Raw genomic sequence first — 20,786 nt, forward strand, 5'->3', positions numbered from 1 at the left:
GGGGGAATGGCTAAACAAAGTGTGGTACATTCACAACATGGAATCCTATTCAGCAATAAAAAGGAACAGACGATAGACACACTTTACAACTTGGATGGATCTCAGGAGAGTTATGCTGAGTGAAAGAAATCCATTGCTAAAGGTAATGTACTATACGATTCCATTTCTATGACATTTAGGAAATTATAATACTGTTTGACAGAGTTCAGGAATGTGGGATCAGGAAGAACGTGGGTGTGGCTATAAAGGCTAACATGAGGGAAACGTGTGGTGATGAAACAGTATTTGATCTTGTTTGTGGTGATAGTTAGAACACCTACATAGCTGGTAAAAGTGCATGAAATTATGTATATAAGTATTATACACAAGTGTTCTAACACACAAATGAGTGCATGTAAAATGGCAAAATTGTGGTAAGCTCAGTGGATTCTACGAATGTCCATTTCTTAGTTTCGATACTGTACTAAAGTAATACAAGGTGTTATCATTAGGAGGAGGTGAGTGATGGGTATACATGACCTCTCTACACATTTTTTTGCAACTTTTGATAAATCAACATTATTTCAAATTTAAAAAGTAAAAAAAAAAACAACACAGGATTTGTGGGGAAAACAGTCTTAGGTACAGGACCTAAGAACCTAATAAAAATGTTAACAAAGTTTTAGACCTGTTAAATGATTAACAAATCCATAATTATTGGAGTAAATATGGTACTTTACTTGCTAAATACGTTATATTTGTTTATAGAAGTGAACATCAGAACGGTCACAACTTGTCAGTACTGAAGTAGTGGAGAGAAGTTTATCAGGAGGCAAAGCTTGGATTTTAGGGTAGTCCAGGAATGGTGTCATTACTGTATAATTTTCAAGCACTGTGTAGGTCAGATATAAATGCTAGAGACTGCCAGGGATGATGTGGGAGATGGGACCTTTTGGTCCTGGCCCCACTAACTCATGGTTGGGTCAGGGGAAGAGCAATCCAAGACACACAACATACAATGTGCAATGTTACACTTTAATATAAAGATAAACAAGGATCATGCGTGGGAAAAATATGGAACAATGGGCAGGCCTACATGGTAAACTTTGGCTTCCTGATTAGCTGGACTGCAAGCTTAGTCATGGATATGGCTTCAGTTAAGAGAAGAGAGGTAACAAATATGATGAGGATGAAAATGACATCTAAAGGCTCATTTGCAGAGTTTTGTTCTCAAGATCCCAGGTCAGTGGATGAGGGTCTCATCTGGAATTTTGCCCTTGGACTGAAGAAAGTAAAGAGAAAGAATTGGGATGTCAGCAGAGCCAGCAGCCGTGAGTGTCAACCCCAGGGCACCTGACTTCTGTCCACCTTCACCTTCCTGAAACCCTAGAGGTCTATTTCGTCTTATCTCTGAATTCTCAGAATTCACTTTTTGATGAGTAAAGAAATGTTTAGTTCTGGTATAGTCTAGTCATTGTACTGAAAGCACCTGTATTGGGGGAGGATAGATGACCTCCCTTAGGACCAAACTGGAGACACTTGACCACACAACTTCACTGCTAAATCTATGCTACAAGAGCAAGCCTTCAAGTTTACCAACATGTATGTACCAGAATGAGCAGATGCCACTGCATGTAACGCTGAAAAAGAGGCGAAAAGGTAAATGGCTATCAATAATAGCTTATGGCTTCCAGGAATTCAATTGTTTGATATATTGATCTTAGAAAGAGTAATGTAGCTTCACATATACTGAGAAGAAACTATGCTGGTACTAATAATAAAAGAAGTTTCAAAACAGTATATAAGATAGGAAACCTGTATTTTATAGTACATGGAAATGTATTAGTATGAAATTAGGGACTTTTTCACAAGTAAACGTTTGTAAGAAAAAAATAGATTTAAAATAATTACCTGAAAATTCCCATTAATCCCTCCTCTACTCGTCCCAGCTCCCTCCTGTCCCCATGCAAACCCAGCACTCACTTCTGAGACCACTAGAGGTTCATCTCAGATGGCATGGAGGATGCCTGCATGATGTCCTGCTGCAGCTGGGAGAGGGTGTGCCTGGAGCTGGAGGTGGGTGTAGGCACTGGGATGCAGAACACACTCTGGGTCTCACTGGGGTTGGCATCCCTCACAAACAGCTCGTCATTCATGATGCACAGACTGAAGGAAAAATGGGCCCTCAGACAACTGATGGATGGACACCCACACCCCCAATACTGACTCTGCTCCCAGTGGCACTCAGCAACCAGATTCCTTCCATGTCCCTCCTGTGTCTGTCTCCCAGGTCCCTTGACTGGTACCTCTGCCCCTCCCCACAGAGCCCACCTTTGGAGAGACTGTCTACCACCTTCACTCGATTTATAGGTTTATCCCCAACCCATGGGCAATTTCGCATTTACCCTTTACCACAGTGCAAGGGGTGGACAGTCTGATCCCCATTCTTGGAAGAAGACACTGAGTCACACAGAGGTCATGTGACTTGACCAAGATCACACAGCAAGTGAGTGTTGGGGAAGGAGTGAACGAAAGGGCCGATTCCAGAGCCCATACTCTTCTTAACCACTAGGCTAGACTGCTCCTGGGATCTCCCTGCTGGCTTTCCACAATACTGAGTAAACCTAAGGTCTGTGCCACCACATTCCCACGCCCCTGAGCCCAGGCGGGGATGGGCATTCCCACCCACGACAGGGCTCTCACCTGCAGTATCTGGTAAGGGTAGTGATGAAGGTCCGGGTGAAGGCACGCACACAGCCCTGACAACTTCCTTCCACTTCAACAGCAAACAAACAACGGTACCCCTTAGAGCCGCACGTGCTCTACACGCTCACATGGTGTTGCCCAGTCAGGGTATGACTGGACACTCATGCTGAGAGGGCAGCTGTTCACGGGGGCCAGGGTGTCGGGAATGGGGAGCGCGGCTATAGGAGCAGTCTGCGCCCAGTGGCATGGCCGCTGACAACCACTACACAAGTTCACGGGATGCATTCTTCACAGCCGCCCAAGAGGTGGATACTTCTACCCCATTGTGCAAATGAGGAAACTGAGAGGTTCAATAGCGGCCCCAGTTCTCACAGTAAGGATCTGGGATGAGAGGCACCAAACTCCACAGCCTGTGTCCCCAACGCCCAGGGTGTGAAGGGCAGACAGACATGGACACAGCTCAGACCTGGGTTGTCTGTGGGAAGCCTGAGGGCTGGAGAACATAGTGGGGGAGGGGAGGGGAGGAGAGGAGAGGGGAGGGGAGGAGAGGCGAGGGGAGGGGAGGGGAGGGGAGGGGAGGGAACGGAAGGGAATGGAAGGGGAGGGAAGGGAAGAGAAGGGGAAAGAAAGGGGAGGGGGGAGTGGAGGAAAGGGAAGGGAGGGGGAGTGGAGGGGAGGGGAGGGGAGGGAAGAGAAGGAGAAAGAAAGGGAAAGGAAGGGAAGGGAAGGGAAGGGGAAGGGGTCAGGGAAGCTGGGTGGTTCTGGGAGTGAGCCTGGCCAGGGGGAGGCAGCAGTGGGGCATGTGGTGTGGGGGTCTACACACACTCACCTTCCTTGAACACCCCGCTGACGGAGAAGCAGAGCATCGTTTCCTGAAAGGGAAGAGCCCAGGCGCCCAGTCACCACCTCCACCTCCTACCCACCAGCGGCTTCCTGGGCCCGCCCGAGGGAGGAAGCAGGCGCTCACCGTCTGGAACCACGTGTCCACCACGAAAGAGCTGAAGTCATGCTGAGTCTTGGGCAACACACAGAGCGTGGGCACAATGACACGTTTTGTGTGCTTCAGCAGCTGAACCCGTAGGTCTGTGAGGGGAGGGCAAGCGAGCGAAGGTCAGGGGCTGCCACGCCCTGGGCCCTCTGACGCACACCATCACCACCCTTTCCCACCCAGTCTTCCCATCGCACACTCACGGGGGTCCTTGAGCTTCTTCATATTCCTGCTGTCCTTGAAGTACTCGCACAAGCTGCTTCTAGGAGACAAAGAGCAACAGTGGGTGGTGGGGGTTTGCAGGAGCTGGCCAGTGTCTGCGGGGGAGCCACACGGCCCAGGAGCAGAGCCTGTGCTGTGATACTCACGGGGCTGGGTCCTCGGGGTGGAAGGGAATGGTCAGGGAGAAGCAGGCCTCCTCGTGATAAGCCCCTGCGAGAACGTGTCGGTCTCCGTAGTCATGGATCAAGTAGTACCTAAGGGGGGGCAATGAGGACAGTCTCCCTCCATGGTCTGCACCTCAAATGAGACTTGAAAACTCCCCTGAGCAGACCTGTGCTTAGGTGGCCTCACCTCTCCTAGCCCTCCACCCCTTGCTCAGCTTGCCAGAGGTACTTACTGCTTCAGGAATTGCAGGACTAGACTCTTCAGCTCATCAGATCCAAAGTAGCTTCCCTGGAATCAAAACAGTCCTCAGGACCAGGGCTGACACCCCCTTCTCATGCTCCACTTAAAACCCGGCTTGATCCTCCATCCTCACCTTGCAGGTTGGTAAGCGCTTGAAGGCTTCAATACCACACTTAGCCAGTGGGGATGTCTCCTGGCCATCCTGGGGAAGAGAAGAGGATGTCAGCAGTGCAGACCAGGAGGTGGTGTTGGATGATCAGGGAAAAGGATGGGCCCAAGAGAGGGTGAGGGTCAGAGGTCAGGGGTGAAAGGGCCCTGGAAATTCCATGGGCAGGACTACAGTTTGGATCATCACCGTGGGTTCCCCAAAGCCTGTGAAGAACATGGCTGAAGAAGATCCAGAGCCTTTGTCAGGTTCCCACAGCGGCTGTACCATCCCCCTCCGCCCAGGACTTTTAAGGGTCAGTTTCAAAACTGTAACTCTGGCAAGACCTAATGGGGTGCAGAGTAGTTTGTGGGTGCTGTCAGTGCCAGGTCGAGGAGTCCGTGAACAAGGAATGCACTTACCAAGGTTAGTAACTTGGGGAACAATTCCAGGATGGAGCTGCCAAAATCAAGACAAAACAGAAAAGTCAGTGAAACTGTGGAGGTGACCCTCTTCCTCATAGGAGCAAGTACACCCACACCCCAGTGTCACAGCCTTCCAGGGCCCTGAACACGTCCCCCATCGACTGCCACAGAGGGAGATCATGCCCTGCCTCCCTCCCCGCCTCCCTCCCTCCCTTCCTCTCCTTCCCCTGGGTAGCTCCCTGCAGAATGCATGGACTCCCTTCTCCAGTGCCACCATGACCAGCATTTCAAACCCATGCTGCAGGGCTTCCTTCCCCTCCCTTCCTTCCTCCAGGGCCTGGCTGAAGGCTGTGGGGAGAAGAGGGAATGGGGTGTGTGCCCGAGGCTCTGCTACCTCACTTAGGGTCCTGCACTCTGCCAAGACCTGGACCAAGACCTGGACTCCCCCCATGGGTGGCCCAGCATGCTGGGGCAGTGAGGTGAGTGAGGTGGGTCTCAGGGAGGGAGATGGAGGGGATGAAGACAGAAAGGGAGTGAAGGTACGAGGGGTGAGATGACAGAGACATATGGGCCTAGAGACAAGAGAGAGAGGGAAAACAAAGGGAAGGGAAAGAAGCTCTCCCGTGGTGGGGGTCAGGGAAGAAGAGAGAAGAAATGTGAAATGGCACCCCTTTTGCAGCTCTTCACCTGCCCCAGAATGGCTCAGACACAGCAGGTAAGAATGTAAAATATGCACACGTTGGGCTGGGGGCCCATATGGTTTGTGGTTGAAACTCTGTCCACTTTGTGATGCAGAGAGGAGAGCATAGGGTCTATAGTCCTCCCTGAGGTCCACGTCAGCTGCCCCTTGCAAACGGGCACTTTCGGGAGTAGCTCAGGCTGCCAGCGGGTAACAGAGGATACATCTGACCTTATGTTGGTTGACTTATCAGGGAAGGTGGTGCACAGGGGGTTTCTCTCTGCACACATCCCTTCTGGCTCCAGCCGCTCACCCTTGTCCATCTCCCCTGCAGACTTCACCTGTGATTATGAGGAGGAACCACATGGGCCAGAGAAACAGAGCCAGGATGGCCATGCACCCCTAGTCCCTTCCTTTTCCTACAAATCCATTTCCCTTCCTCTGTCACCATCACATGAGCCTTCCCACTTTCCCTTCAAAGACGGATCTGGGTACCACACCTCACCTCAGTGTTGGAGAGGTTCCAGTTCTTGGTGTTGGAAGCATTCGGCATAGTGTTGGACAGGCCGTGCATCTGGTAGGGTTTCTTATCGCTCAGGTCCAAGGCCAAAAGCTATGATGAGGAAAGAGTTAGAGTGAGGACCCCAGCAGGGGATACCTGAGACCAATCTGCCTCTTCTACCTAATCTCTCCCACCATCACCACCAGCCCCAACATTGGGTCTAAGGTCCTCATCTTGGGCATATTCCATGGATGGATCTGCAGGGAGGCAGCCATGCCATTTCTAGGGTTTCGCGCCATTCCAGTATCACGGGTCATCAAGTCTCCAGGAAGCCAGGAGGAGGGAATCGGGGGCTGAGAGGCTCCTGGCTGGTACAGCTCCAGCACCAACCCCTCCCCGAGTTACCATTCCTGAGTATCCTTCCCAGCTAGACCCCTCTGCTCTCACCTGCTCTACAATTGCTGCTGTCGCCATACCAGGGTCAGTGTGGACTCTCTGGATGTCACGAGATTGCTGGGAGGCATCATATCGTTCCTTCACGGGCAGCTGCTGAGTTAGGGATGGGGTTCAGGGGCTCTGAGTCTGAGGTGGTGATCGGGGGCAATAGGTGGGTCTGGCTGTGAGTGCACAGGTTGTGTTGAGTCTGCATTACCTTTATCTGCTCCACCTTTTCTGACCTCAGCTCCTTCAGCACAGAGTGGGGTGCATCACAGGGATCAACAAAGATAGATATCTGTTGAGAACACAAGAGGGGTTGGGTAAGCTCCAGGAAATCTGAGCCCTGGGATCAAGCAAGACCATGCCCCTGCCCTGCCCTCTTACTCCCAGCTAGCCCTGCTCATGCCCTTGACACACACCCTTTCATTAGCCTCATTGTAAATCTTGCCATTGACATTCTTCAGTGCGAAGGCAATGTTGGCATTCTGAACGAAGAACTGGGCCTGCATTTTCTCATAGTGAAACTGTAGGGAGAGTGACAAGAGAAGCATAATATGAGACCAGAGCCATTTCTCATCTGGGCCTGCCATCTACCCCGTTTCCTCTCATCGGCCTCAATGTCCTCTCTTACTTCGACTGGGGTGAAGGGGACACTGCATTGCTTGTGAATCAAATTCAGCAGCCACTTCTCATCATATTTAATACCGAAGGGAATCTAGGAGGCAAAGAAATAATTGGGGAAAGAAAAGTGATACAATGGAATCCAAGGTTAAGATAAGATCCAGCTGTGTCTTGCTTTAGGACCTTTTTTCAGGATTTAGGTAATTTCTTAAGATAGGACAGTATCTTTTATCGCTAACTTTTACACCAGACATGGACTTCCTATATATCCTTTCTTTCCATTTAAATACTTTTCCTGAAATAATCGACTTCATATCTTTCACACGTACTTACTTTTATAAAGTTCTAAGAGATCCTACCTAAGGCAGACCTGGCCTGCCCCTCTGACGAGGACCCCAGAGACTCAACCTCCTCCCACACTCAGCTTGAGCCAAACTGCGTCTTCTGGTGTGGAGTTGCTCCATCTCCTTGGCAGTACTTTCCTCCTTTGCTTTTAAACAGCATCTCCGATGCTCCCTGCAGTCAGTCTGCTCACTTTATATTGCTTCTCTGAACCTGCCCTCACATGATCTAGGAAGTTAACTCCTAGTAATAACAAGACAGATTACCAGCTCCACTGCCACGAGAGAAAAGTCCCAGCATCTCTACATGCGCCCAACATGACTCTCTCTGTCATCTTCTTCTACATGTTAGGTCCATTTAGCCAGCACACTCACTCTGATCTTGAACCAGCTCCCCAAGGTCTCATCCTGCCTGTTTCTCTCCATTCTTCTCTCTGGAGGCTTTTGCTCTGTCTCCTTGTTAACAGGGGTTTCGTCTTGTTCCTGAAAATTGCCTCTCCGATGACAGGATGGAATGGCATAGGGAGCACTGTGGGGAAGTGGAGAGAAGAAAGTGGTCCGTATAGTCTTGGGAAGTCTTCTCTACATTTTCCCCAATGATAGCAGAGCTACAATAAAGATTGCTCAACCGTTAACCTGATCCCATCATTCCTCACTCTTCCAGGTTAGAGAGAAGAGTGACATATTTAGCTACATGGTTTTGTTCCACTAGCTGGTGCACTTCAGCTATTCTGACTGGTCACTTACTATCTTACTCCAGTGTCCTTGTGAACATCACTTTCTGCTTGATCTCCATCTTGTTGTTGCTGGGATGAAGGATGAATACCAGGCCTGACTTGTTCAGACCAGCTGTTATACCTCCTTCTGTAAATACGACAGCATCTTGCTCTTCTTTGTAAGGAGTTTACTTGCTTATTGTACCCTGAAATTGAGAATATCACATCAATGGTCTCAGTACCAGAAAAATTCCTGGGTAAATATCATGGCTAATGAAGAAATACCACCAACTTTAAAATCTAAATAGGAAATTATCATAGTTAGGAAGAAAAAAAAAGGCTGAGAGACTTCACTGTGGATCCAATTCTCAGGAAATGATAGGTGGGGAGTGTTCACAGCCAAGAAGAAAGCAAGCACAGAGGAAAGGGTCTGGACCCAAGGTTTAGTCTGTGATGTTAGTCCCTGCTCTGATTGGTTCAGGTTATGTGACCTGGGACAAGTGACTTTTCATCTCTAACTCTCTCTTCTCTGCTCTGTTCTAGGGGGACAATAAAACCTACCCTGAAATCTAGCCTGGTGTGGTGGTTCAAGGGTCAAAGGTGATCTCCCTGCCTGACGAAAGAATTAGAGATATGAAAGATAAGTCTGATGAAAAGATCCAGAATGCAGCCTGGAGAGACATAGCATGGAGAATACCAAAAGCGAGGGGGAGATAATTAAAGGTGATGCAGTGAACATAGCTAACACATGGTTAATGTGAGTCCCGGAAAGAAGGGGAGGGAACAGTGGAGAAGTGGTATTTGAAGAGATCTTTCTCGAGAAGTTTCCAAAAGTAACAAGATGTCAACTCAGTGTAACAGTATTATTGTAACAGGAGAAAAAGTATGCTTTAAAGAGAAACATTCTTTAAAAAAAAGGCATTCATTTCTTCATCCTGTAACAAAAACTCAGAAAATTTGTAACCAGAAGACTCAAACTAAAAGAAATATTATAGACTCTTTCTTGGGCAGAAGAAGTATCTTCCCGGGTGGAGGCACATAGATAAAGGAAAGAAAGACTAATGACATTTGTGAATATGTAGGCAAATTTAAATGAGTGTTGATTATATAACACAATGATAGTAATTTCTTCTGGGGATTTAAATATATAGACAATGAAAATGCATGACAATAAATTTCGAGGGAGTATATGGAATCAAAGTGTCTCAAGGTCCCATAATTGTCTGAGGAGTTCTAAAGAACTAATTAATTAACATTAGACTGAAAGGGCAAAAATGTACATTGTAATCTGAAGGGTAAACACTACAAGAATGGCAAAAGAATGTTTATCTAGCCACATGAGGTAACAATTTAATAGTTATAAAATGTTAATCATTTCAAAGAAAAGGAAAGGAAAAAGAACTTAGAAGAGACAAAAATAAATATACAGTAAGATAGTATGTATAAACCAAATTACATCTACTTTTACATTAAAAATTTCAGATTATTATTCCAAATATAAAGACAGCTATTATCAGACTGGACAAGAAACCCTCCATCAAATGCTCCTGAAAAGAGACACATGCAAATTTTAATCATCTAGGAAATTTTAAAATAAAAAAATAATGGCAAAATGTATACCTTTTCCACAGTAACCTACAGAGAGCTGGTATAACCCTATTAGTAAAAGTAAAGGTACAGTTTAAAGAAAAAAGAATCACTAGAGAAAGAAGGAGATTTCTTTGTGATAACAGTTTCAATGCAATAAGGAGATATTAATATAAAATTCTAAATTTGTATGCATGTCCTAAAATAGAGCCAAAATATGCAAAGCAAAATCTAACAGAAATAGAGCATGGACAAATTCACAGTCACAGTGGGAAATTTTTACACAGCTCACTGAGTGATGCACAAAATGGCAGACAAAAACTCAGCTAGAGGGAGAAGGTTTCAAAATGTTACTTAAGTTAACGAATGTATTTAATTGACATAGAACAATGCACATAAGAACTACTCATCGAACATTCCAGAATAGATCATATGCTGGGCAACAAAGCAAGCCTCAGTAAGCTTCTATGGACTAATACAATTTACCCTGACTAGTTAATGTAATACTCAGTGGTAATGGTGGGTTTTCTGTCCCTCCCCCACCTCATATAAATCCAAGGAATATTAGTTTACACAATCCCACACCCCACCTAGGTGACCCTCCCTAGTCTCCAAACCCTAGACCTGAGAAGATCACATGACTTTTGCCTTTTCCTTAGCCAGGGGAAATAATTCATCTCAGCCATGGCCATTTCCATAAGAGGGGAGGTTTTCCACATGGAATCAGGATGGGTGTGTCAGAGCCCACTTGGCCCATTTCCTCAAGAGAGTGGGAAATAGTGAGCCTGAGCCCTCTGCATGCCTTCTCTAAAGGGGGGTCAGCTGGTTGCGGGTCCTGTGGGTTGGGGTTAGGGAGGGAACCCAGAACCCCTCCTGCCCTGTGGGGATCTGAGGACAAGGTCTCATGCTGACCAACTCACCCATGGGGTGGCCTGAAGGCAGTGGTCTGTCACCACCCTCCTCACAGGCTGCTCGTGAAGAGAATCTGTGGATCTGGAGCTGGAGGTTTGGAGAATATCAGGAAGGGCTGCCGAAGAAGGAGAGTGCAAGCCCCAAACCACTTTGTCAGAGCCACACAAACAAGATGGAGTCCTAACAGGAAGTCCCTTCCCCTAGGGCATAGAGGAGGACAGCCCTGGGGGCCAGAGGAGACTTCACTTCCTGTAATTACTGCCCCCTGAGTTTGCTACCAGCCTAACACCCAGGGAACTCTTTCCAACTGTACCACCCTTGCAGAGGAGGGCATCTGGAATCAGGAGGCTTAGGGGACCTTGGTACTTCTGGTTACAAACACAGGGAGCTCTGTATGCCAGACTCTGGTTCAGCTACACTACATTGTGTTCCTTCGTTCAGCAAACCCAGAGAACTCTGTGTGCCAGCTGTAGGCCAGGCTCTGTACTTGCTACATTGCCTCTATTCTTTCATGAATTCCTCACAAGGGGACTCTGATATCAGAATCACCAACTTTCCAAGGTTGCTGAGGCTTACTGAGGTGCTGGAGCTTGTCTAGTGTCATTCAGATGCTATCTGGGGAAACAGAGACTGGAATTGCGCTCCATGCAATGGAAGATGACTTCTCCATGCATAGCTTTACTAAATTTTTGGTGAAATATAGGGGATTTTCTGAAGTTTACACAAAGTGACTGAATATTCTAAAAATAATCAAATGGCTAGAATTAACTCTAACCCATTCCAGAGAGATAATACCAAAACAACAACAACAAAAGACACTTGAAAATATAAAGGAAATATCAAACAGAGTTTGGTGGGTCACTGTAAGGACAGTTAAAAGAAACAACAAAGAAACAAACAAAAACCCGTAACCTTTCCTTTTTTAAAAAAAATGTAGTCAATGTAGGCAGATATCACCTAGTGGCTAGAACCACAACTGTAGCTCTGAAACTCTCAAATCACAGGGATTTGCAAAGAGGGAAGGAGGGAGGAGCCTGGTCTCCAGTTTATGAGCCAGAACTTTGTGGAATTTTCCAATACCTTCTGGAATTTTCCACCACTTGCCCTCCTTCCCTTCCTAGATCTCTATGCCCTGAAATCCAATGCCTGAGAGAGGTGAAGAAAAATCTGTACATGAAAGTGTGAACATCTGAGGTGAGGGAAATGTAAGACAGAAATGCATATGAATACACAGATACACTGTCAAGTCAAAAGTTGAAAATTCTGGGCTTCCCTGGTGGCGCAGTGGTTGAGAGTCTGCCTGCCAATGCAGGGGACACAGGTTCGTGTCCCAGTCCGGGAAGATCCCACATGCCGTGGAGCTGCTAGGCCCGTGAGCCATGGCCACTGAGCCTGTGTGTCCGGAGCCTGTGCTCCACAACGGGAGAGGCCACAGCAGTGAGAAGCCCGCCTACCAAAAAAAAAAAATTGAAAATTCTGACTTTTTATGAAACAGTATCATGTGAACTCTTTGATAACATGGTAAATATCCGTGAACTTTTTTTGTCAGTCGATTATTAGATCCTTTCAAGTGTTCCTCTCGACAGATTAGCCTAATCACAGAATCTTAAACGTTAAAAATGTATACTTAGAAAATAAAATCATTTTGCACCTTCCATCTACGTGATCCCCTCACCATGACTCACAGATACCCAAGATATCCAATGTAAAAGGATTGGTGCACATTTTCCAGATGTGTTTCTCTTTAGGTGATGTGAATACCTAACTTAAAACATTTGTGTAGTTAGGCAGTTCTGTACATATTCTTTTTAAATTTTGCCATTACAGGGACTTCCCTGGTGGTCCAGTGGTTAAGACTCTGCGCTCCCAATGCAGGGGACACAGGTTTGATCCCTGGTTGGGGAACTAAGATTCCGCATGCTGCAAGGTGTAAAAATAAATAAACAAATAGATTAAAATTTTCGATTTCATAAGCAATTTTATGCAAATTGATTTTTTTCATTTATTATGACATCTTTCGATTTTCGCTTCTTCAGTTAATGGTTTGGCATCTTTCCAGATCTTTACTGAAGAAGCATTTTTATTTTTAGATGAATTGAATTATTTCTGGTTATCTTTTGTCCCTTTCTCTGATGATTAATAGAAATCCTGTTTGTTCTTACACATGAGCACAAAATCTGTAATACTATTTGAAATGTTGTCTCCCAGCTTTTCAAACTTTTAATTGTTTTTCTTTTGACAGTACAGAAATTGCTTTAATTTTCATAGATTTTTTAAATTTAAAAATAACACAGCTATGACAAAAAAAATGAGTAATACGTAGGGTTGCATCAAATACTAGTCCACTGGGAATTCTAGATTCAAAGTCTTGATGGCTTCAGGGCAAAATAGAAAAGAGCTTTAGACCAAATTCTACATTGGTGAATATTGGGGAAAATATTTGAATACATGTTTGCTTATAGGAGACACCATGTAAAGTGCCTCTGGCCTAAAATAATTCCATAAATGATCATTTCCTTCCCTCCATAGAGGTTAATTTCCTCTGCTTCAACTTGAGCCCCACACAAATTCCCCAGGACAGTTCAATCACTGTAGCCCCATATCCAGGCCTCTAGGCTCAAGGGAGTAGATTTCATCTACTTCCCCTTCAAGACCAAGACATGGGGGAGAGGGCTGTTTGAGTACCCTATCAGCGTGGCATTGACACTAGGACAACCAAAACGATATAAGTGACCCAAGAAAAGCTTTTAACTCTGTCACAAACTTAATTAGAGAAATTGAAGGAAAGTTAGAAAAACCCCATGTCTCCCAAACAGAAATGTCACATATAAAGGAATGCGAATTATTGGGAAAGTGTTTGGAACATATTTTATAGCCAAATGTTTAATATTATATTATATAAATAAATCTGATTAGTAAAAGAGCATCATTCAAAGTCTATTAAAAAATTTAAATAAGAACTATGAATCACAAACATATAAAGATTAAACAAAAACAATTATATATGCATGTATGTATGTGTACATATATTTACGTATGCATATACACATAAGCATACACATATAACATATGTATACATAGTATGTATACATATTGTGAGCAAATTTTGGAAGAGTAAGTATGTTCATGTAAACTTACTTATATAGTACTGTACACAGAGAAATACATCCGGGAAATATAAACTAAATTACCGAAAATATACATCTTGCTATGTAAAAAGATGAAAAAAAATAGAAAAATATTTTCTCTAGCATATACACATTCCTGCATTTCATTAGTTTTGGAAAGAAAGATATTAATTTGAAATCAGAAGAATAAATGATGCAAATTTTTATAACATTATAGTATATTCCTAGCTGGGAATTTTATTGCAAAATAATTATGTATGTGACTTAACTGTGTTTATATATAAATCTATATATTTTTTCACATTACCCTTGTCTCTCAATTATACATATAAATGTTTCCAGTCACTATTGGGAGGAAGGGGCTGAAGAAAATTCTTGCCACCAGACTTAATGTACCTGGGCTCTAACTCACCCTTAATGCTTCATTCGCCACAAAATCTTCCAGATATTTCCGTCCGATGGGCACCTTTCTCCCTTCTTCCTGCCAAGGCTTCCTGTTATGTGACATCCAAGCTGCCATTCCAGATATGCTCACCAGGTGGCACAGACCTCCAATTTCTGAGTTTTCTCCAGTGAAAAATGTTATTTGGGAAAGGGAAAGAAAAATCTATTAAAAGTTACCTTGCATTGCGAGTGGTGGAAGAACATGTAAAATAAAATCATGCTCAAATTGCTTTACCTAACGATTTTCTTCTTCTCTATGGTTTCACAGTTAGAAATCAGAATAATAATATAGGACTCCTCTTAGAGGGCTGGTGGTGAGTAAAGGCCTGAGGTGGGAGCAAGGAGGGCAGAAGGGGTTCAGGTACTTTCTACAACTGTCCTGTTAGGTTTCACAAAGTTTTTCCCAGCGTGACAAACTTCTGGGTAAGGGATTGCCACTCTGGATTTTCCAAATGGATAAACCAGATTACAGGGTATTTCCTTCCTGTTATATCTGGCTAGTCTCCACCCTCTCCTCTTCTGCTGGCTAAAGCCTCCTTAGGCTCAGATCTCAGCTTAAACTTCACTTCACGTGAGAAGTCTCAGACATACCCTACTGGTGTGATTACCACTGGGCATCTAGTAACTCCACCACCTTTACCATCTCCAGACATATGTTTCGTGCGAAAGGGGACCAAAGAATGTGAGCTCACAATGTTTCATAGGCTGTAGCATCACACAGTGGATTTAAGATGCTGAAATTTTCAAATATCTTGTCTGAAGAGTTGCCTCAGATTCTCTCTGCCACTTTTGAGAGGGATGCTGGGGACACAGGTCAGTTCAGCAACGGAAATGCAGAGTTCTTCCACAGACAGCAATCGGAGCGTGTAGTTCAGAGAAGCTGAGGAGGCTGTGGATTGATGCTCCTTCCTCTACAAGAGCCCATGAGTACTACAACGAGAGTCTGTGATTTTTAGCAGGCATAGTTTTGCATAGCAAAGACCAAATGAACCTTCCAGAGGTAAAATTCCAGGTTTGAAAGTTTTTGAATAATTTGCTGAGTGGAATACTCTTAAATATATTTCAAAATATTTAAATGAATTTGGCAATAGTAAAAGAAAAATTAAGGAAGGAAGTAAAACGTTCCATTAACCCCTGATGAGTTATCATCATTTTTATATTCTCATTAATTATGTGCATAATAGGACACTGGCTTATCTTTTCATATACACATAACACTTAATCCTTTTGACATAACTACAAACTCCATATTGTGATTCATTCTTTACTGATAAGGAAACCGAGCCTCAGATTTCAGGCCTGGCTGAGACTAAGGCACTTTTGTGACCTTCCCTTTCTTGTGAGTTCAATAATTCCTGACAAGGACCCTATGAGGGGGAGAATCCTCACTCCCGGGATGGGGAACCTGAGGTTTGGGACCTTCATGTCCCACACTGCCCCATGTCATGCTCCTACTCATTGGCTGATTCCAGACTGGAACTCATGTCTTCTGAACCCGGCCTTTACTCTTCCTACTGATTCACCAGGCCTTTCTTTATTTATTGGATATAATTTTATGGACTTTGTTTACAACCATAACAGGAATTCACACTCAGTTTACACAATGTAGAAAATACATTTAAGGATGGAGGGAAATTGCAAATAACAGCAACACTACCAAACACTGACATACATAGTTAACTTTATGGTTTTCCTTGCTGACAACTGAAAACAATATAAAAGCTAGTTTCAGTTTACTGTGACGATTTGAGACAAGTTTTGTTTTTATTTCCACTGCTTTAAAACCATATCACCCATGTCACTCTCTCACTTTGTCCCAGCTTACCCTTCCCCCTCCCCGTATCCTCAAGTCCATTCTCTAGTAGGTCTGCCTCTTTATTCCCGTCTTGCCCCTAGGTTCTTCATGACCTTTTTTTTTTTTAGATTCCATATATATGTGATAGCATATGGTATTTGTTTTTCTCTTTCTGACTTACTTCACTCTGTTTGACAGACTCTAGGTCCATCCACCTCACTACAAATAACTCAGTTTCGTTTCTTTTTATGGCTAATATTCCATTGTATATATGTGCCACATCTTCTTTATCCATTCATCTGTTGATGGACACTTATGTTGCCTCCATGTCCTGGCTGTTGTAAATAGAGCTGCAATGAACATTTTGTTGCGTGACTCTTTTTGAATTATGGTTTTCTCAGGGTATATGCCCAGTAGTGGGATTGCTGGGTCGTATGGTAGTTCTAGTTTTAGTTTTTTAAGGAACCTCCATACTGTTCTCCATAGTGGCTGTATCAATTTACATTCCCACCAACAGTGCAAGAGGGTTCCCTTTCCTCCACACCCTCTCCAGCATTTACTGTGTAGATTTTTTGATGATGGCCATTCTGACCGGTGTGAGGTGATATCTTGTTGTAGTTTTGATTTACATTTCTCTAATGATTAATGATGTTGAGCATTCTTTCATGTGTTTGTTGGCAGTCTGTATATCTTCTTTGGAGAAGTGTCTATTTAGGTCATCTGCCCATTTTTGGATTGGGTTGTTTGTTTTTTTGATATTGAGCTGCATAGCTAGTGGGAAGCAGCCGCATAGCACAGGGAGATCAGCTCGGTGCTTTCTGACCACCTGGAGGGGTGGAATAGGGAGGGTGGGAGGGAGGGAGACGCAAGAGGGAAGAGATATGGGGATATATGTATATGTATAACTGATTCACTTTGTTATAAAGCAGAAACTAACACACCATTGTGAAGTAATTATACTCCAATAAAGATGTTTAAAAAAGTATATATAATTGAGCTTCCATCAATACCCTGTTGAGAAATAGTTGCCTTTTGAAAGGGCTCAACATTTTAAGCTAATGGGATAATCTTTAATGGAGTAAATTTGAGGCCTAGAATAGGTAAGTGGCAGGAAATTTAGGCTAGATTATTTGAAATTATAGCATTTAGGTACACAGTGGTGTGTTTAGCTTAACAATATGTTCTCTGAAAAAATACGTGCATGCACATACACACACACACACTCATATATGTATTATAAATTCACTGATAAAAAGATATGCAGCATTCTACTTACAAATAATGCAATATAAAATCTTCTTTATTATAAATTCGTATAGCCAATTGATTCTCACAAAAGGCTTTCATTGATTTTGGTGCAATGTTTGTATCCATAAACAGACAGTGATGATCAAGTATAATTCCTACATGAATGCTGATTGGTATTTTTGTTTATGTTAATTAGTTTTATAAAAGTGAAACAATAAAGATGTATGTTGCAAACTACTATGTTCACTAGTTTTTCAATGACTAGTGATTTCTTTGCTGAACTGTATAATAGTTTCAGATCACGGGAGACTATTCCTCCAATTTATAATAATTTTAAATTGTTACAATTTGTAGCAAATTATACCTATAGACCCCCCCACACACACACACAAAAACCATATCACCCAGATATTTCTTTTAACAGAAAAGGTATATATCATTTCTCAATGAAATGAATTAACAGCTGTAAGAATATCATTGGCAAAACCAAGTAGAAATACACGTTTCTCAAAAATAATTTATATTCTCAAAATTAGAGAGTTTCCTTTTAAATCATTACAATTAAAATCTGCATTACAACGTGTTTGCTAATAGGTAACAAACTATAGTAATTGAGGTCAGAATTAAGATGCTTTCATTCATACTCATGGATACTTTGAGCAAAACCCTTGAATTTGATTAATTTGGTGGTGCATCAAAACCCAGTTTGACAAAAAGATAACCTACTGAGTGGGAGAAAAATATTTGCAAATGATATGACCAATAAAGGGTTAATATCCAAAACATAAACAGCTCATACAACTCAATAGCAAAAAACCAAACAAACTGATTACAAAATGGGCAGAAGACCTGAATAGACTTGTTTCCAGAGAAGACATACAGATAGCCAACAGGTCATGGAAAGATGCTCAACGTTGCTAATCATCAGAGAAATGAACATCAAAACCACAATGAGATATCACCTCACACTTGTCAGAATGGCTATCATCAAAAATTCTACAAATAACAAATGGCAAGGATGTAAAGAAAAGGGAACACTTGTACACTGTTTTTGGGAACGTAAATTAGTGCAGACACTATGGAAAGCAGTATGGAGGCTCCTCAAATAACTAAAAATAGAACTCCCATATGATCTAGCAATTCCACTCCTGGGTCTATCTCCAAAGAAAACAAAAACACTTATTGGAAAAGATACGTGCACCCCAATGTTCATAGCAGCCTTATTTATAATAGTCAAGATATGGAAGCAACCTAAGTGTCCATCAACAGCTGAATGGTTATTGAAGATGTGGTATATATATAATGGAATGTCATTCAGCCATAAAAAATAATAAAATTTTGCCATTTGCAACAACATAGATGGACTCGGAACATATTATGCTTATCATCGTAAATTAGACAAAGACAAATACTGTATGATATCACTTATGTGTGGAATCTAAAATATAAAATGAACTAGTGAATTTAACAAAAAAGAAACAGACTCACATATACAGACAACAAACTAGTGGTTACCAGTGGGTAACCATTACCTTATAGCACAGTGGTGCCCAATTTTGCTCACTAAGTGGGCAGAGGGAAGGGAGGAGGGGCAAGATAGGGGTAGGGAGTTAAGAGGTACAAAATACTATGTATACAATAAAAAAGCTACGAGGGTATATTGTACAGCACAGGGAAACATAGCCATTATTTTATAATAACTTTAAATGGAGTATAATCTATAAAAATGTTGAATCACTATGCTGTACACCTGAAACTGATATAAATCAACTATATTATTATGCTTGCAAAAATACTAGTGGCCTTTAAACATATCACAATACCAAAATTAGGTAACATTTGTTTTGGCCCAGGCAACATTTATTCATAAAACTATTATGTGACATTTTCATCCCTATTGTATCGATGAAATAGACAAGAAACTAAGAGGTTAAGTACTTTGCGTAAGCTCACAAACTTAAAAAGGGACCCATCAAGGATTTTGAATCCAAATAACAAGGATCCACAGCCCATGAATATATAAGCTGATAGAACTTGAGACATGGAAGCACACAGATATTATCAAGTTTCAGCCAGAGAAACCCACACTGACACACACTTACGTGTACAGATCCATTGTCAAAAATTGTAATCAGATTCTTTTCTGTATAAATCAGTATTCTTTGAATACATTTCCAAAACAATAAAACCATAACTACTTTATCTGTGAAAGTATTTTGTGTTTTCAAATTTTTATCAATAAATTTTTCTGTTTATAGAATTTCAAGCGATATAGAACTGTACATGTATAAAATTAAATTACCCTGAATCTCCCTCCTGCCTGACTCCTGTCTCCTGATCCAAAGGTGTCTATTATCAACAGGCGGGTGCATGTTCTCCAGATGTGTTTCTCTATAGGTGAATTATTATCATAATCACAGATACACAAAAATATTTATTCATACATATATTTTTTCAATATTGGAATCACCTTATTCATATTTTGCAACTTGCTTTATTGCATCAAAAATAGTATCTCTTTATGTTTTCATTTTTATTTCATTAACTGTGTTTTTAAATGTTTCTAAGACATGTATATTGCTCTTTGAATGAATTCTGTTTAATTTATATTAGTTACCTATTGGTGAAAAATAAATTACTCAAAAATTTAGATGTTTAAAATAACAAATATATAATACTACACCATTTATTTGGATCAAGAATCAGGGAGAAGCTAAAGTGGAAGGCTCTGGCTCAGGGTCTCTCACAAGGCTGCAATCAAGGCAAAGGTAGCTGGTTACTGGCAGGTCTCAGGGCCTCACTACTTCTGTCCAGAGACCTGGGTTCCTTGTTACTTGGGTAGCTCACAACATGGCAGCTGGCTTCTCTCAGAATGAGCATGAGACCACCAAGGAAGACACAGCCTCTTTGTAACCTTGTCTCAAAATTGAACCCCATCTCTTCTCATATATTCTAGCCATTAAAGGAAGTCACTAACTCCAGCCCACACACAATAGGCCAAATTATATAAGGAAGTGAATGCCAGGAGGCGAAGATTATTAGAGACTGTTTTAGGGGCTGCCTACCACAACATCATTAGATTATCTGTTTATATTTGTTCCTGGGAATGCTTCAGTATCATGAGAATTCACTTCATATAATTTTCAAGTATTTACTCCAGCCTTGTCAAGCAAGTTTTAATGATTATTTTGTAATACAGTCTTTTAAATTTTAATATTATAATTTAAAAGTAATATGGCTCATTATATTTAAAAAATTGATAGCCTAGGCAGCATGAAATATGAGCACTGAAAGAAATTAGGATTAGGACATGTCCTGGTGACTTCAATACACAATAGGAGAAGCTTTAGTGAAGTCCAGGTTACACTACTAAGCAGGCATTAACAAAGCAGTTTCCCCCTTTTATCTAACTTCTCCAAACTTCCTATACTCTGATGTAAAGAGTGGATTTAATAATAGTTTACTCAAATAAATGTAAAGATTAAAGGATATACAATTTAGAGTT

The 20,786-nt window shown here is 42.4% G+C and overlaps 1 protein-coding gene across 1 annotated transcript in view; it reads right to left on the reverse strand.

Annotated features, from left to right (window-relative positions):
- The window catches only part of LOC307069754 (nuclear RNA export factor 3-like), a gene marked incomplete at both ends in the record, with an annotated part of 50,397 nt that overhangs the window by 24,471 nt on the left and 5,140 nt on the right, over positions 1-20,786 (reverse strand). The window contains 11 exon segments of the mRNA XM_079728080.1: positions 4,042-4,149; positions 4,293-4,348; positions 4,434-4,502; positions 4,868-4,904; positions 5,781-5,890; positions 6,055-6,162; positions 6,704-6,784; positions 6,909-7,013; positions 7,121-7,204; positions 7,827-7,980; positions 8,199-8,373. Of these exon segments, the coding sequence (XP_079584206.1) occupies positions 4,042-4,149; positions 4,293-4,348; positions 4,434-4,502; positions 4,868-4,904; positions 5,781-5,890; positions 6,055-6,162; positions 6,704-6,784; positions 6,909-7,013; positions 7,121-7,204; positions 7,827-7,980; positions 8,199-8,373 (1,087 nt within the window).

The sequence above is a fragment of the Hyperoodon ampullatus genome, assembly GCF_949752795.1.
Source record: "Hyperoodon ampullatus genome assembly, chromosome: X".
NCBI classification, from domain to species: domain Eukaryota; kingdom Metazoa; phylum Chordata; class Mammalia; order Artiodactyla; family Ziphiidae; genus Hyperoodon; species Hyperoodon ampullatus.